At 39.4% G+C, this 19,335-nt stretch overlaps 1 protein-coding gene across 1 annotated transcript in view; it reads right to left on the minus strand.

The window, feature by feature from the left end:
- Positions 1-19,335, minus strand: part of rngtt (RNA guanylyltransferase and 5'-phosphatase) — a 95,805-nt gene that overhangs the window by 27,226 nt on the left and 49,244 nt on the right. The window contains exon 11 of the mRNA XM_048250386.1: positions 6,068-6,232. Coding sequence (XP_048106343.1) covers positions 6,068-6,232 — 165 coding nt within the window. The remainder of the gene's footprint in view (positions 1-6,067; positions 6,233-19,335) is intronic.

Raw genomic sequence — 19,335 nt, forward strand, 5'->3', positions numbered from 1 at the left:
CCTGTATTTAATTAGGTCAACAGCTACATCTCACTTTAAGAAGAGTGGATCAGTATGAGCCTTTTTACACTCTGTCAGTCAGAAATAATTCCATATAGCCTCCATGGTTTCTGTCTGAAAACACAATGTATAGACCCTCCAAACACATCACATTAAAGACTAATCCAATTCCATGGGATTCCACATAGCATGACATGATAGAATGCATAAATCCTATTACGTTTAGTTACAAGTCTATCACAAATGTAAGTATTCAAAACAAAATCTGAAATGTTGATGATCTTATTTTGGAAATATGGTTGAGACTTGGGAAATAGGGCCAAGCAGGGCCCTTGCTCCTATGGCCCTTCTCAGCCTGAAGAACAGAGATGCTGCTGTACTCTAGGGGCAGATGGCAGGAGTGGAGAACAAAGACACTCTCAAATAAAGATGGAAGCACTGATGACTTCACCATAGGAACATCCCAACAGACGCCCAATCCCAAACAAGACTGGATTTATCCATCTCAAAGAAAGAGGGATGTGGGACAAAGAATCAGACATGAGGCAACCAATTAGGGATCAGGGGTTAGCCAGAGGTTAAAAATGTAATTCATGCTCCACAATGACTAAAAGGCAAAACTTGGCTACAAAGAGATAAGAGATATGTCCTGAATACGGTCATGTCTAAACGTCTTAACAGGCTGGTCAACACAGCTTAAAAGACTACTGCCCCTTGCCTGTTACCATGACAAAACATCACAAGCTTCTAAAATGAATGTACAGTGAGACAAAGCTGAAATATGATCATGTCAAGCTAAAGGCTTGATGACCTTGAAGATTTTTGTTTTAAATTCGCAGCCCTGCAGCCTTATGGTAAAACTTCAAAGCATATCAGGGGGTCTGAATGTATTTTTGGTCTTGGGACACTACAGCAGCTCCATCAGCAACAAGGCCCAATACCCATACTTACCAAGGCCCTACAGACAACCATTTTTATTTAATTTTATTTCTGATGTTGAACTCAATGAATGAATAACTGATCTGATGGATAGTTGATAAAAATGCTTACATAGATGTACGATTAACATACATGGTTTAAAAAAAACAAAAACAAAAAACACAACTAATCTATAAATGAATTCCTTTCATAGATGTGTGTTAATACAATCAGTCATTAACTCTATGAGCCCTAGACTATTTTAAGGGCATTCTCACTACCTTTAGTTAGAAGCATTTATCCTGGTCATTGTAAGTGCCAATCTCAGATGCTACTGTATTGTTTTTTTTCAGCAGAATCTAGGCTACCCATATCTACTACCATTTTATGTATTATTATTCCACTGCTTGGTCGAATTTCCCATTGTCCTACGTAATTTAGAACGACCATTAACCGTATGTTATTTGCACACCTATGAAGTAGATCCATTTTGTTGGCCGTATCACACTTGTATATTAATTCGCCGAACTTGTTGTGAAGTTTAAATGAACTGTCACGTTGCATCCGAGCTGTAAAATGCAGACGTTCAGAACATACTAACATTGTAGCATATGACGGAGGTGGCTTTTAGCTAGATGGATTACAGCAGGCTAAGTAAAATAGTGATGTTTCAAAGCTAAAGTTCATCAGAGCGGGATACGCCCGCTTGACAACAGGATAGATAGAACTAACGACTGGCCTTTGGCCGTAGCAACCATCCATTTAGAACTAGTAACGGCAGTTTGTCCTGCAAGTTGAGAAATTAGTTGACATGTGTCGGAAGAAATTAGTTCTACAAACAAGACAGTTTTAGCGATTAAAACATTTAAATTGTAACAGGAAATGAACACAACGCAAGTGGCAACAGTGGAATAAGCGGGATAATGGACTCCACGGTGGTCTGTTCACAGAAATTCCGCTCCGCTTCGCGTCGGGGCCGTTTTACAACCTCGACCGTGCATTAACATCTGTGAACAGACCACTGTGTCGTCCATTATCCCTTACATAATTGCAATATCAACTAGAGAATGTAATTCCTGGGAATTACGAGTGCATGAAAATGGAAAAATGGCTGCTGAATAAAATATTGTTGAATATTGTTTAAAATCTCATCCAAGTAAAAAGATGGAGGTCAGATAGAGAAATGGTGGGATGAACAGTTAAATAGTTGGATAGTGAAAATGGTTAGGTTATTTAATAGGGAATTATTGTAGTGAGTACTTTTATTATGAAACAGTTGTGGGCAGAGGAAACAGTTGGCGGGAGTCATAGTTGATGACAACTGACAGTTTGAAAGGCTGAACAGTTATAGTTGGATAGTTAAATTGGTAAAAAAAATTAATATAGAATTATTGTAGTGATGACTTTTATTTTGAAACAGTTGTGGGCAGAGGAAACAGTTGGCAGGAGTCATAGTTGATGACAACTGACAGTTTGAAAGGCTGAACAATAGTTGGATAGTTAAAATGGTTAAATTATTTAAAATGGAAATATTGTAGTGAGGAGTTTTATTATGACTGCCGCTAGCGAAGCGGTCATATAGGGATTGTCAAAGTCCCCCATCATCTACTTCCTGAATTTTTGGTTAACGATACCGGGACACCCGAACCACGGGGCACATGAAATTTGGTGGGCATGTAGCCCCACTAGACTTTTACGAAAAAATTTCGTTTTAGTCCCCCCGGGCCCACTCCCCCCCGTGCTGGGCCCCCCGAACCGCAAAAAACACAGTTTTTCCTAAATAACTACCTGAACCGTGGCACTGAGGATGAAGAATCTTTTATGGTATGTTGGTCTCAAGGGCCCACATCAATCTGGCCCATAATCACTCATTTGTGATTTGCACCCCGGTAAAAATGAAATTGCAATATTATTCTGCTTTAAATCGCCCTATCTTCAGTTAAGATGTTCAGAACTGCACCAAATTTTATGTGTATGATTGACCTGGCATTCTCTGGGGTATGCCAAGTTTCGTAGAATTTCATCCATGGGGGTCTAAAAATTAGGTTATGTGTACATTTAGTGACTGTACACTCATTGGCCTGTAGATTGCGGTGCACACATATACACATGCACACACACACACAGGCACCCACATACTATCGGTATTAGAACGGCCGATACATAATTACAAATTCAGTAGGATTAAAAGAAAGCCAAAATAAATATTCATCATCATAATCATGGCTGCATTTCCAGTATTGGCGATAAGTAGTCGTTTGTCCACTAGATGGCGCATCGTTGCAGTGAGACGTAATTTTGTTGGAAGTTCAAAGTGGGTTAGAAAATCAATGGACGCTTCCTACAAGGACTGTAGTTTACAGCAGAGAATGTCTAATAAGGATAGGATGATGTTCACATGAAATGTAATTCCCATTTCTTCTTGAAGCCGAAATAAATCTGAGGATGTTTATCGGACATGCTTGGTTTTTACTGCAGGTACGTTAATCTTATAATATTAATAAGGATCTAGGTAATGTTACCGTTAGCGTTGGTTGAGTGATGGAGGCCAATTTAATTGATTGCATTTGTAGAAAACTATAAATGCGGTTATAACAAGCAAATTGATAGCAGCACTGTAATTGTATCTTTTGACTGTCATTTGTTGCACGTGCTACAAAAATCATTCTGTGCAATGGAAGATTTACCAACGTTACACCGGTCTGATACAGTTTTGCCTATACATCGTGACTGAGGCGCCTGTTTATTTTGTTTTAAGTGTGTGCAGGGTGTGAGAGGGGAATCGATGTGCTTTGATTCCAGCTTGGTAGTTGTAGTCTGTGAAATTAAAAAGCATGTGTGTGTGAAGTATCCAAACAATGACACCTTCATTTCATTATGGCTGCTTTAGCAACACACCTTAAGCTACTGTGTAGTGGGTCCCATTTAGAAGTGGCTACTTCATTCAGCTTTCCTTGACTCATGGAGCTGCGTTAATTTTATTACAACTTTTAAGCCACGATATGGCAATTTAAGTCCGCTTGATACTGTAAGGCGTAAGCCATTGGTTTCCAAAGGAGATTTTATTTGTGTCGCCAGCATAGCCTATTGACAATTTATGTTGTAAATAGGCCTACCGTATAAGCCTACCTGTAGCTTAGGGACGCTAACAGCTTTCTATTAGGATCTAGTTTGTTAGTTACAGTTTTGTCATAACTCCCTGATGCATTTTTGCATTTAGAATAGCCAGAGCGTGGATATCTCAATCGAAAATTAAACAATATCGGTGCCTATGGACTAGGCTGGGTGAACCCAGCCTGATCTGCCCGCTATTTATTTTTTGATTTCTTAAAAGATTGAGCTTGGTCTGGTGAAAGCCAGACTAGCCATGGACCTCAGTTACACAATGCAAGGGAACATGAATCAGCCTATATTTGCACAAACAATAACGGACAACAGCTCTTCAACTTTGGCCCGTTAAAATGTGTATGAACAGTCTAGCGATGCATTTCATCAAGGCCCATTTGGACATGTCAGTTATTTGCACCACTGGTTAGATGTAAAACAGCATTTCGTTTCAGACTGTTACTTAATTTGTGCATTGACAATAAAGTATTACATGAACTAAAGATGACTAAAATCTTATGTAGAAGAAGAAACATTCACAAAAAATCCATCCATCCAAAAATGACCTTTGTTTTTGATAGCTGTTGAAAACGGCATGGAACTGACAGAGATGTTTTTGTTTTTAAATAAATAAATAAATAAATAAATAAATAAATAAACAAACAAACATTATGCTGATACCTTTTGCTTTTCCCAAATACAATGTAGCCTACAGGTGTAAGTGACCTTTCATCAATCCAGTTGCAATGGATGAACTGCCCTACTTGTGATTGTTTAGAGATTTTAAAGGTTTTATAACAATGCTACATCTTCTTTGGCTATTCTACAATCTATTCACCTTTTCAGCACCAGTAGGCTACTTTCTGTGCAGCCGCACACACACACTCAAAAAGTTTCAAGAGTGGGGGATGGAGTAAAATATGGAGACAAATTGAAGTGTGATTTATTTTCGCGGAACGGATGTACAGGACTGAGCGGCGGTCGTATTTTGTCCCGCTATGCGGTACATCTAGTTTTGAAACAGTTGTGAGCAGAGGAAACAGTTGACGGGAGTCAAAGTTGATGACAACTGACTGACTGTTGCTAGAGTAGTAGAGTAGTATGGTGGTTGCTATGCTGGTTGCTAGGTTTTAACTGTAGGTTTAACTGCTAGGTTTAACTGCAAAGGCAAATAAGTGTTTCTTTGTCGAACAAATTGGGATGCAATGTGAGCCTGGAATTGGATACCATGCAGGAATTTGCTAGGATCTCAAAACCGGATTATGAATTTGCTTCGCCATAGAGAAACACATGATAGTGTTGGATTATGAACATGCTTTGCCACAAAAACATGGGGTAAGTCGAGCTATATGAAGTTATTATTTTGCTGTCAATTCATCTGTTTTATAACCTAGAAGGATGTATTTGGTATCAATAATGATGGCTCTGTGTCTCCTCTTTCATCCGACATGCGTGGCATATCTATCCGATCACAGGTTCGCGAGTAATTCAAACGAGAGTAATGGGTGCGCACTGGTAGTTTGAGCTATATGACGTTATTATTTTGTTGTCACTTCCTCTGTTTTTATAAGCCAGAAAGATCGATGTACTTGGTATCAATGGATAGCTGTGTGTCTCCTCTTTCATCTGACATGTGTGTCATATCTATGCGATCACGGGTTCGCAAGTAATTCAAACGGGAGTAATGGGTGTGCAGGTGAACGTAGAGCAGTATAGACTGTAAATATGATGCAATTTGATTTAATTTCATGATTTTTTTAAATTTGCATACTTGATCGTACAGACAAGTGGGAAGTAGGCTGGAAAGCCCCACTTCTGTTTGGTCACGCAATAAATCATCTCGCTGCAACTAATAGTTGCGCAACAATGTAACAGAGAAGAATGGGTGTGTTTTTTGACGCACTTCACGTCAATCGGGCTCTAATTGATGTTAATAAACATCAATAAAACTTCATCTTAAAACTTACTTGGCCACATAAATGAATTAACAACATAACAATATGAGTAAGATTGCATGAAAATTTGATTCAATATGTTTCATTACCTTTCTTGTGGCATGTATGTCGAAAAAGGGTTTGTTTCGGACACTGAAGGGCTCCTTGGTTTTGTCAATCTGTCCTGTTTTCATCTTCTCTTGCCTAGGAAATATGATCTCTTTCTCCATACAGAAGAGCCGGGTGTTGAAATCACATTGGCCCACAGGATTGTCCTGGAAGACATTTGAGAAAGAAAGATGACACAAACTAAAACCAACAACCCAGTTTTATCATACTCATAGTCATAAGTCACGCATTATTGTTGGTAATTGCATGAATAACAAGTAATGGAGTTGTTGATTTGTGATTTTTTGACAATAGACTTTGAACAAACAAGATGCAAAGACATTGTTAGAAGTAATTATCACCCAGATAGAAGAAATACTCTTTTCTGATTGGCTGGTAGAGTGGCTATTAAGTCTAAATATCGGGACCTATGAAGCAACTCGCCTCTTAACTGGTACCCATAAGCAAGAACACATTTTTCACATCTTAGCCTCCCATCACTGGCTCCCTGTTCACCATAGAATTAATTTTAAGATTTTGCTAATGACCCTTAAATGCTTCAATGGCAAAGCCCTCATCTATCTCTCAAAACAATTACACAAATACGGCCCTGTAAGAAGTCTCAAATCTTCTGATCTTTTTCTGCTGACTGTACCCAAAACCAAATACAAATGTAAAGGAGACCATGCTTTTGCTGCTATGGCCTGCAAGCACTGGAATAGACTCCCCCTCTACATTAGACGGGCCCCTTCTCTAAATATTTTCAAATACCATCTCAAAAGCCATTTCTACTCTGTAGCTTTTAACTCAGTTTAAGCTATAAAAATCATGTAAATGTGAGATTTAGTACATATCTGGTGCAAATATAAAAGTTGGATTTGGGGGTTGTACCAAAGCAAAATGGACTTTAAAATGGACAACGCAATGGACTTTAAGGACAAACATGAACACTGGACCTCATTCCACAACCATTCTTATGAAAGTATCTGTTCTTAAAACCCAAAGTTTACCTGTATATAAGATAAGAACAGAATCTGTGCACAGTCAAGAGCACTCTCACACACAGTTGAGTGCAGATGTATTGTTGCATTATTATTATTGCATTACCATAACTTCTGCAGGTGACATTTCATCCTTTTATACCCACCACTGATGCTACTAAATGTAACACCTTATTTATGTACCTATAGCTGTTTAAAAAAAGGCCTACATGAAACACTATATTTTCTCTTTAAACTGTGAAAAGTCATACAGTATGCTGTCAACTCAAAATCAAACATGTTCTATGCATCTTTGAGGCTTGCAGTGAGCATAAGCACTAGATGGCTTTCCAACTTTTAAAAGTCAATTAATGCACTTAAAATGAGTGTATGTGATAGATGAGAGCCCAACTACACTCTGCACCAGACGAAGCACTGTCTTATTTCTGGAGAGAGAAGGCACAGGTGATTTTTGATAGTGTAGCAGAGTCAGGTACCATATTGCTGAATTCATTAGTAAGATAGTGTAGCCCAGTCAGGTACCATATGGCTGAATTCATTAGTAAGCACTATACAAAAGTGAAGCCCCCAGAACCATGGAGCACCACCATCTCAATCCACTACATCTTGTGCATGTTTTTAATTAATCAGTTTTTATAAGTTGAATAACACTATAACAACAATAACAGTACAGGCCTGTCAGAGCATACAGGCGCAAATCATTTCATTTTTACTGTGTACTCCTTTTTTGGTTCATGGTAATTCTAAATGCATATACTGTACTGTACACAATCTAACGCTTTTCTGTTTTCCATCTACCATCTGTTGTTTAGTCGACATAATTTCTGCTCCTGCTTTCATGGCCTTCTTCATTTCCTCTTTCTCCCTTTCAAAGGGCAAGCAAATGCCTTTCCACCTCATCAACTAAAAATGAATTGTCCCTTACCACTGTTGCCAAGGGCTTGGTCTGGGGGACATTAGGCCTTAGTATCCTAAGACAATGCTGATTGTTAATGGTAGTATATAAATCACATAATTCAACAGAATGAAACTGATCTTCCTGCCAGTGTTACATAGATCTTGTTTTGAAATCTGTGACACTACACTGATTACCCAACTTATGCGAGTCAATAAGCAATCATAAATTGATGTTATCCATAATGTATTTCATGACGACGCATTATCAACTCGGTTGGTTTGGCTTAACTTTTGCCTGTAATTTTCCAAAATTACAGTGTCAAGTAATACAGACTGAATAACACATAATTGCCTACCTCTCACAAGCAGGCGTTTTCCCTAAGCTAATTTGTTTTGCTGTTTATTTCTCCCTGAGTGGCAACTCACTGCCATGGAAACAGCACACTTGTCGTTAGAGATCTGAGGATAGTATGAGAAGACCGTGTATGAGATTGAGTGCTGTCACTGCAGAGTGTGCATCAGTAGGCTTGTGGCGACGTGCCAGGGGTAATGAACGTTGGTTTAATCTCCCTCTCACATTCACTCTCAGTCTCATAGGCACTCTCAGCTAGTCACCATAGCAACAGCTGCCTCTAATGTTCTATGTTCTTCTACAGCTTCTACCTGTCTAAGGATGGATGTTTGGCTTGAGATGACGCATCAATTCTGTGGCATAGCCACAATAACAGGCAGACCACTACTGGATCATGTATGAAAGTCTCCTGGCAGAAAAAGTAATCAAATAACAACAGACAAATTACAGATTGCATCTCCAAGATTAAACAACAAAGCTGAATAGGATTAACCACATCTCTCTTTGGTATGCCCATGGGCAATGTGGTTATGAGGCTATCATGAGGTTTAGGTTGGCGTATGTTGGTGCTATCTTGAGGCTAAAAGTGAATGAGCAATTAACAAAGAAAAACCTGATCTGAAGTCAGTGGCACTCATTTCACTGTTGTTTAAAGAGTGCATTATCAAGAGCTAGCCTCTAGCTTCTGAACTGCCCAGTATCGATTCCCTAGCAATGAGCCCCTAGTAACACGATGCAAAGATTGTGCCGAGTGTTCATTACCCAACATGCTTGGCTGAATTTGTTGTTATTAATGCATTTAAATGTTATTGGGGTGAGTGCTGTTTTAGAGTTACACCACATTTAATGGTTTTATTCTTTTGATTGTAACTTGGCAGCCATTACTAGAAAGTAAATGGCTAAATTCTTTTAAAGAAATCCTAAAGTTCAAATCCTAGCCTAAAATATGCCTAGGTGGGTGCAGAATGGGTGCATTCTTTGCCTGTTACACTCACACAACTGCTTCAACAAAGCAAGTTTGGTGATATCCTGCTGTTGCATAGAAGTTGGTGTACTAAAGGTTTATTCCCTCTGTAGAGATGAGATCACTTGGTAAATCTGTCATTGTAATAGCAATATGCCAAGGTCCAAGCACTCCTTGCTTTTAAAGAAAAAGGGAGATGCCGCTCTTTTGGTTTATTAATTGCATGTTAGATCCAAAATACTAATTGTGAAACATACCCAGAAGAAAGATGCACCTCTGACCCACTCTAAACTATGCACTTAAAATAGGGTCATAATGTCTATAACTGAGTGCTTGGCAAGAGTTTGGCTGAATATTATATGGGAGGACTGTATGTCTACAAACAGTATAAATAATAATTGCATATAAAACTCCCCACCCTAACAAATTCAGTACTCACCTCAAAGGAATACAACACATACAATCATCTTAATAAAGTTTCCTAAATCCAAAGTGCTTCCACAGCATTGCTGAGATTACCAGACTAGGAAAGTTTAAGAAACTACTTTCAAATGCAAATTGGTGGTATGGACTATGTCCACTCATTTTGGATCAGCAAACGAAAGTAGGCTTTTTTTATTTTTACTCTAAAGTAACATGGAGGGATTTAAACAGGGCTTAACAACAACTCTACAAGGGGTCTTCATCCAGTCAGACAGTGAGGGAAATTTGAGAAAAATTAAAGTCAAGATATTTATCAAGGACTGCAGTGATGATGCTGCATAGCCATGCAGAAGGGAAAAGGTATTAGATAGGGTATCAACTAATATAAAATAAATATAAATCCAGGTTTGAAGTGTGCATATGTGTCTTTATTATGCGTGTGTGTGTCAACATGATGTTTGTGGTTAGATACTGTATGCGATGTAAAGACATGATGTAAAGACATTTCTCCCAACTCTGCTTTCATGTTCTGCATGAGAGTCTTATTTTAGAATGAAATGAGAGTCCTATCAATTACAGGCATAAGCATAGGGAAATCTCAGTCTCAGTGCATAGCAAATCTGCTGTTCTATCCATGTTCAGACTGACACTGAACTCTGGACAATAGCTGGTCTTTGCTTGAGTGGGTGGTATGAACGAACACATGCGACCCGTGCAAGTTTACACCTGCATGCGCTTATATATAAACTGGTGCAGCAAATTGTTCAGGCCATTTACACTCTACCCCACAAACTAATTACCTGCTTTTCGATTAAAGTACAAATGCAATGGATAGTAACAGTGACTCATCTTTCAATCCAATGGTAGCAACCTTAGGAGCTTCAAAATGAGTAGCTATCCAACATTGTCCAAGATGCAGTGAATGACTATTAATGTAATACCATTAACTAATATAACGTCTTAAAGTGACCCCAGGGTGTTTTTCTGCATTAAAGAAGCCCTATGCAACAATTTTAGCAAAAATGACCTTAATTATGGAGGTTGAGAGTCGTTCTGATGGTTATACAACACTTTTTGGGTCATTTGGTGGGTGCTTCGTCTTCCCCTAGTGCTTCTCCGCGGAAAAACCGAATATGCAACTTTCTGGTCGCGGTCCGAACACATCCGGATGTAACTCAGTGGAAGTATCCAATCGCGCCTCGAAAATGTAGTCAGATTGTAGTTTCTAAGAAGACTGCAAAACGGACTCCGACTTGGCTTTGTTGCTGTTGAAATTGTAAGTAGCCTACCCTTGGGTGAACTTCGTTTTTGTAATGTGATTTGATAGTCTCTTGAACAATGTGTTTGCTCGACCGTTTTATTGAGAGCCCTGTATGTGTTTAGCTTGGTTTCTTGATGGCTAGCTCGCTAGCTAGTGGGGGTTTAGCGTAGCAGTCACTTGCTACCGAAGCTGCATGGGGAGCTATGTTGTGAAAAATGCAAGCCCAAATCAGGCGAAAACCCAGAAACAGCGAAGGAATAACCCGACCGGCATAGGGCTCCTTTAAAACATATCAAATAAGCCGTGGAGACAGTATTTTTCGTTGATTATACAACAATTGGGTTCTATTGAACTATTTATTTGTTTCTGATTGGCTGAGAGACGTTCCAGGAGTTGGAATATCCCTAGACACAATGCGAAGATTTGACACAATGTAGCAATAACCGTTAAATTAAAATTAAATTAAAGTTCTCATAATTTAAAAAAGCGAGTAGCATTGGATATTGGAGAAAAAAAATGGAGATCGATTTCCCTAAAATAACTTTTGAGTTAATATATGAAATGTTGGATGATGAGGAGGAACAGACAGTCAAGCGGGAGGAGAGTGCATCTTCATCCAGGTGTGTCTCCATCAGCGCAGATGAACTGGACTGTATCGAAAAGAGCCCGCCCGGCACGAAAGCAACACCATTAAGCAAACGTAGGCTACTGCAGGAATTTTATGCCACCATTAGAACAACCAAAGGGGAGCTATATGGGATCAGCTTTGACGGACTTTGGGCAGGGCTCAATCATTTCAGCCTGACTCGTTCAGTTTAAAGCAGGATGAAAATGGCTGTCCGTATTTCACAATGTCTTTCAACGAAGACACGAAAAACCACAAAGACCCGTTGGAGAGGGATCTGGAATGTTGGTTACGTGGCAACCAAGACACTCTCTATTGAAAATGGAACTATTTTTAATGCGTAAAAGTTGTATAAAGCAATATAGCACTTGTGATCGTGGAGTTGGTAATGGATATTCCCACGGCTGTTTTTGCCTGCACCACTCGGCCTCCGGCCTCGTGGCAACGCCCGAACAACCGAATTACCAATACCACTCTCACTCATGCTATATTGCTTAATCAACCACTACAGAGCTTGGCCTGGTATATGCTATAGCCCCAAATCGCAAACAGTGGATTAGCTAGGGGCAGTGAGCCAAACGCTTCCCAAATTAGAGCTGAAGATTTTTGCCCGAACCCGACGGGAAGACTTTGATCATTCAAAAAAAGTCAGCACCTGATACCTGTTGCCAGTTTTTTGGAATATGCCTCTGAAGTTGGCCAATATCTGTGAAACTAATCATCTAAGAGAGACCACATTTTGTACAGTGTTTAACCTGGTACCAGAGATGCTTACTATAAAATCTAAGTTTTCTAAGTCTGAAAAACTTGGGGCTCAACTCTTCAAATGTGCTATTTTATTTCGCCAAGCCAAATTTTGGAAGAAGTTGAAGTACCTACCATTCTAGGTTATACTTGAGCTACACCCCTGACATTCCATGTCTGGACGCTATTAATAACAGATATTGACTGTAGAAAATGTGAAGGCTATAAGTGAGATAGTTTTCCAGATATTGCTGTTTAAAAATGGCTTTTCAGAGTATGATGCCACAAAAATGGCCATAAAGATCCTCTTGTCACAGCTCGCATTATGTGTGGCCCAATTAGACGACGATTGTTTTTGAATCAGTAGATGTTCTCTGTCAAAATGACATCCGACTGGTGTGCGCCAAATTTCAGCCCTGCGCCGACAGGTCGTGCACCTCTGAGTTTTTTCTGACTTGCGCGTGCCATGCCTCTATCGAAAGCAGGATGGAGGAGCTAGAAGCCAAGACCAGGGAACAAGTGTGCCCCTACAGGCACCAGGCACCTATTTGCTAAGTTCATTAATAAATTAACAGAGGACAACATCAGAAAATAGCAGCCCGACATTTCAGCATTTCATATAGTCAACATCCTAAATAAACTTAAAAGGCTTATTAATGTGAAATAAAGTAGTAAAATAACAAAGATCAATTCTAAGGGAAAATGTGACTGTCCTGTATGTAAGGCAGTCACAAACAGCACTCAGGTGGAAAACAAACAGGGAGAAAGAGTTCAAAGAGTACTTTGGACAAAAAAAAGACAATGTTAGATTCCCTTGCCAACATTTTTAGCTAGATTCGGAATGTGATTTAGCCCCTTTCTTTAGCCAGCATGTTGGGATCAACTGAGGTTACTATAGCATCTGAATAAAAAAATAACATGTTTTTTTATTTTATTAATTGCAATGATTAAGAACTTAATTTCCACAGTACAAATTAGAAAATATAATTCAAATTATTCAAAGTCTTTTTTGGATTACTTTTTTGAAGTACACATATGGTTGCTACAGTGGGCAGTGCTTCGACTTGGCCAGCTTCCCTCGCGGTCCGCGCGCGGGATCACGCGACTTTAATTTGTATTTTTCCAGTGACGCTGCAACGACGCTGCAACAACCCAAACAACCGGCAGATGTCTCAAGTGAGCAGGGTGTCTCGTAAAAAGAAATGGAGCCTGAAAACCCCTACACAGACTTAACTACAGACTTTAGCAGACTGGTTTAGAAATCATTTAATAGCCAGAAATATGCCTGCCCTGCCCTAATAAAGAAATATTTGGTTAACTCAAGAAGTGAATCCCGCTTTGCAGCCATAGAAGAAACGCAGGACAAATTAAACATTCTAGTTTTCTCCGAGTGCAACGATGATAGACAGACATCATTTGGACAAAATATAGAGCAAATTAACCTCCGTTGCTCAGCCAAATGCCTTCCTGTAACGTCCTGTTATCACGGAGTTACAGGCGATAAACGATTTTTGATGGTCACAAGTTTACTTCATTAGCGGTTTATTTTTTTGATTATTAAAGAGTGTTTTCATTTAAAGGTTTGACTTTGTGCTTATTCAGTAGAGCATTTAGTGCTCTCCCCAATCCCAGACGTTCACATTGCATGTTTGTTTGTAATGGATGCAACCGAGAGATACGCATTTGACGGCAATGAGTTGTTAACAGACATGAACCAAGACATATAGCCCAGCAGCAATCTAGGGACTGTTAAATTTATTTATTGAAGGGGCCACCGGAGGAATTTTGAGTGCTTCAGTCAAAAGTTGCATGACCCTCCCTTGCCTGCTAGAAATTGTTCAATGACCCTCCGACAGAATTGTCAAAAAAACCATGACCCTCCCCTGCCAATTGTCGCTGTCTTCCGCCCAAGGCTGCTTTTACCACCTAAGACGACTGTGATAACGTTCTTAAATCAATCTTTCCCGGAGCTTGCATGCTACCAGTCCTTCCTTTTCAAATGTGTTGCACCTGTTTGCACAATTTCACAAAATCATATGTGGTTAATAATATGACAAATAATCCCTGTGCACGGGGACCGAAACAATGCATGCCAACTTTTTCCATGTTTATCAAGCATTTTAACTTTCCCCCGCTGTCTTGCCGTTTTAATGTTTTCCCGTAGAATATCCCATATTTTAATACTCTCATAACATTAGCCCTGCCATCGGGCCTGTCTCTGTGTTGCCCTGTTGCTATCCCCTTGCCCTTCCAACGAAACAGATGTCTTCGTTCATCGTTTTCCTTGCTTGAAGGCGAACTTAGAGTGATGTTAACCTATTTAAGTTTAACGGCGCGATTGTCGTGAGAGAGCACGATTCATTGGCTTGCATGTTCGCAGTATTTCTAATGAAAGCACCTGCCTACCATCAGGCTACTCAGCTACTAGAGAAAGAATTTCCCCTGTTTCAATGTTCACTCCAAGTTGGCCTACCATAACTTACCAACTCTGCACTGTAGACCCTAAACTGGCTATTTATATTTTTCTGTGAAATAAGCAAATGTATTTGTTCAACTTTATGAAGCAGAATTACGCACTAGGCTACTTGGAACGTAACACATTTGACAAAGGAGAGATGTATGTTGCTAGTGACAAACAGTGTTGGGCAAGTTACTTCAAAAGCGTAATGCATTATTTATTACTTGTTACAGTCATCTCAAAGTAATTTGTTACATTACAATATTACTGTCTTTGAATTGTAAGGGATTACACTACGTTTACATTACTTTCACCAAAATAACAGGAAATATGGATTTGGTGTTCTCAATAGATCTTCATGTGTTCAATGCACCTCATTACACGGCAGGAGGATAGTTTGAGAATAATGGCTACGATCTTTGTCTGTAAAAGCAAAATTTTAGTTATTCTCACTGCTTGAAATGAGAAGTATAGCCTAACCATGTTAGATATGTTGCATGAATGGCAGAGATAACTCAAATTCCTTTCTACAGTCATCTAAACAAGGCAATTAAATTCCAGGACCAGCATAGATGACTTTTTTTAATTCTTGGATAATCTTCTCTGTCATTTCTCAATTTTGGATTAAAAAGCAAAGTAACTTCAGTTACTGAGAATTGTACCGAGTAAAATATTACTGAAATTGTATTGGTAATGCCTTACATTACTGCATTACAGCAAAAAGCAATGCATTACTGTAATTACATTACTTTTTTAATGCATTACTCCCAACACTGGTGACAAAATATTAACTTTCAGTGTTTTACGATGTCTTTGTCATGGGGATGTGTTTTTCCCCATGCATTTATTCTAGGCTACTGTCAGTGACTGCCGCGAGAGAAGCGGGGTCTGTGTTGTGTTGCCTTGCGTTATTTTATTTTCATTGGGCATGCCCTGCCGTGCCGTCCACAGCTCTTCAGTTCCGACAAAGCCGAAATTACTCCTTTTGAAACAATGAGTGCGCACGTTTGTATAGTTATATTGCTTGACAGGGGGGGATCCCAAGCGGCTTTCAGCCATAAGGCTACTTTGAGAACATTTCCTAATTCACCCAACACTAATATTCAAAATGTTGAAAACTACTTCGGCATAAGCAGTTTAATTAAATGTAATGTTAGTTGTAAACAAACGGGCTACTTGGTGAGGCTTGGCCTCACAGATGCGCTCGTGCCTTAGATGGCAAGAAAAATCTTCACGATATAGGCCTATTAACTGACCACCCGATTCACGTTGACTGGGGGGCAGGGGGGGCCATCAGACATTTGTGCCCAGTTAATCCAGCCCTGCCCCCAACAAATCACACCTTCCCACCAGCTGTGACAGCTTAAAAGAAGTCGAGAGGACTCCTAACTCACAGACCTCTTCACAAACCGGTTTTGTGGCATTTCGCCTGTTTTAAAATCCTATGCGGCTACAGGAGCTTCCAATCGTGAGGAAGCAATTTTGCATTGTAGGCATAACTAACATGCAATAACGCCACCAACAACAACCAAAACTAGGCTACTCATTGTCAACATGTAAATTAAATGTAACATTATTGTGAATCAAATTAAAATGTTCTCTTTTGCAAACATAGGCATAGGCATAGTAACAGATTAATTTAATAATGTTACAAAGATACTAGGCCTACATCAATCCGTATGTTTCATTAGGCTACTAGGCTATTTGTTTTGCCTTACTCTTGATTCATTTAGGCTAGGCCTTTTTATTCAGTTATTCATCATCTTCCGTCCTTGTGTAGCGCACGCATTCTCAGACCTGTCACCTGCCACTCATAATAACGTTATCCATAGTAACGAAGACTCACTCACTCTTAGTCAAAGATTCTAGAGCGCTCAGCTCCAGAATCTGTTCAGGAGTTGTCATTTTCCCTTACTAAGAGTAGGTATGAAAGGCTTTGTGAATAACTTAATAAGAGAAACTCCTAGCTAAAATCTTTTATTGCTATTTAGACGTAGCCTACTCCTAGTGGTAAGATAAAAGGCTTTGTGAATATGGCCCCTGGTGTCTAACCCAATGCATAGCCCATTTACACAAAATAATGGTCGAATATTAAGCTACTGATGATCATTGTTATTTAAGAACATTAAAAAACATCTTGCTCGTAAAAAATCATCATACCGCACATTGTGGCGGGTCTGTTATTGAACCTACTTACTGTAGGCAGCGCAAACCAAAGGGCTTTATTTTGGGCAAGCCTGCATTCGAGGCAGGCTTTCTGTTGAAGAATTTTATATAAAGGCTGCGCTAACAGTAATCCTCCTGCCACCGATAACACAGCTGTGGATAGTGTGGAATGTTCAAGTAATAACACAATCCAATGTGTGTCTCAATTGTCCCCCGCTGACCACCTCACACATTTCTCTAGATTTTGCAACGACCTTACATGACAACGCCATAAAATGCCAGTTTTTAGGAGACAGAATAATGTTTGTAATGATACCAGTTAGGCCTACGTTCAACAGTAACATAAGTGTAATGAGCTATTCATTGTTGAAGGTGCATGGTGAAGTGAAATTCTTACTTTGGAAAACAAACATTTGCCGATATTATTGGATTTTTTACGTAGCCTACAATGGCCAGTTCAGACAAAGCCGAAATTACTCATTTTGAAACATTTGTATGGTTATATTGCTTGACTTAAATCCCAGAGAGTAGGCTACCGCACCCCACAGTGTTGGGCCTAGCGGTCTTACGCGTTCAGTGTGGGGTATAAACAAGCTGAGAATTTAAAGCGGTGTCAATGCCTGCCTGTCACAGGCGTGGGGGGGAGCTGAAGCTTGGGATACAGTTACTACAGTAACAGTATTTTATTTTACTTCTTATGGAATATTTTTTTTTTCACTTTTATAAAGGCTTTGTTTGAATGCTGTTGGAACAAATAGTAGTTGATTATAAAGGCAACTTTCTGTTGCAATATTCTGTGTGTTCTGGACTGCAGGTAACTTGTTAAGCCTTTAAACTTTTTCTTTCATTCCCCACTTTGATCAAGGGGGCATTGACTGATGATAGTGGAGATAACGTGTTATCCCGAGGCCTTTGCAAGTCAGCATCTCCGACGGTAGTCTACCCTATTAAAAATATAAGTTTTCGATGTCCCAAAAGAAGAGCCATAATTTATTGTTTTAACGATCTCTATGCTACTCACCAAGATGTAGGCATGGGAACATGATGAAGTATCCAACTGTCCTGTGTTAAATTATTGTGATTACGAGCCAGTGGTTTTCAAACATTATGCGTGACTTGAACATCTAACGAAATGCAACAGACTCATATCGTCCTTGCATTTGCAAAATGAGGACATACAGATTGCTCAGATAACAGGTGTACCTCCAGTTATGCACGGTTTTAGTCAAGCCATTTAAATGTGCTGGTGAAACAGTTGTGTACTCTATTGTTATTTATCCCTATTCACCCACGCTGTCAATTCTGTGGCGCAGTGCGTTAAGGCTGGCTGATGACAGCCGCCGTTCTAAAGCAGCAGTTATCAGTCCCCTGTCAAGAGTTCGAATCTGGGTTAAGCCCATATTTTGAGAAATGCTGAATAGACCACAATCAATTTCAATTCTTCAACACGGTCACCGTTAGACTAGAGGGGAGAAAGAATGGGAAAAGATCTGGGCACAGTTCTTCCAGAGCTTCGTGCCAAGTAATACAGTAAGCGTTGAGTCGAGATGTTTGTCTGAATGAAACGAAGCGTATAGGCCATAGTGTGACATGTGTAAACCAATGGCGTAGAGATGACGCCACAGGGTTTTATTTAAGAGAGCCTACGTTTGTATGTAGGCAATTTATATTCTCAATACTTAGGCCTACTAAAATAAATAGTATTTTATTTGTATTGGTTGTTTAGAGTAAAAAACTAAACTAAAAGGGGAAAAAAATAAATATTTGGGTCGGTTCTAAATTGACAGGGTCGGTCGGGTCACGGCAAACGAAAATATTTTTAAGGATGGCCTGGCAGTGTTTTTTTGCGCGTCTGCAGAAGTCAGCTAAATATGAATGTAATTCTGCGGCATAAAGCAGATGTATTTGTTTATTGTACAGAAAAATAAAAACGACATGTCAAGCAGTCTTTTGCCCTAGGCCTACATTGCAGTCAAGAAGTAGGCCTAGGGCAAATTAATTTACGAAACCAAAACGTGGGTCATAGTTGTCTAAGCCTCTATTGCGTAGCCTGTTAAAAACGTCGCCAGATAGTATTAAATCGGCAACATCGTTTTCTGCAGAAGCCTACCCAAGGCTACAGATTAATTCTGAACAGTTATTTCTCTACTGGCTCAATTATCACACCACTGTTTTGATTTGCGTAGTTGCGTTACCCCAACACTGACAATAATGTAGACAGCAAATTTGGATTTCGATTTTCGTTACCACCGTGCAGTCAAGCCTTAAGCCATACCCAAGTAGCCTAAATCGAGGTAATGTTTAATTATGCATGATTTATTTTTGTTATTGAGTTAAGTAGGCTGGGATTACTCTCGGCAACAATTATGTTTAATGGTA

This window comes from Alosa alosa, chromosome 8 (assembly GCF_017589495.1).
Source record: "Alosa alosa isolate M-15738 ecotype Scorff River chromosome 8, AALO_Geno_1.1, whole genome shotgun sequence".
NCBI classification, from domain to species: domain Eukaryota; kingdom Metazoa; phylum Chordata; class Actinopteri; order Clupeiformes; family Clupeidae; genus Alosa; species Alosa alosa.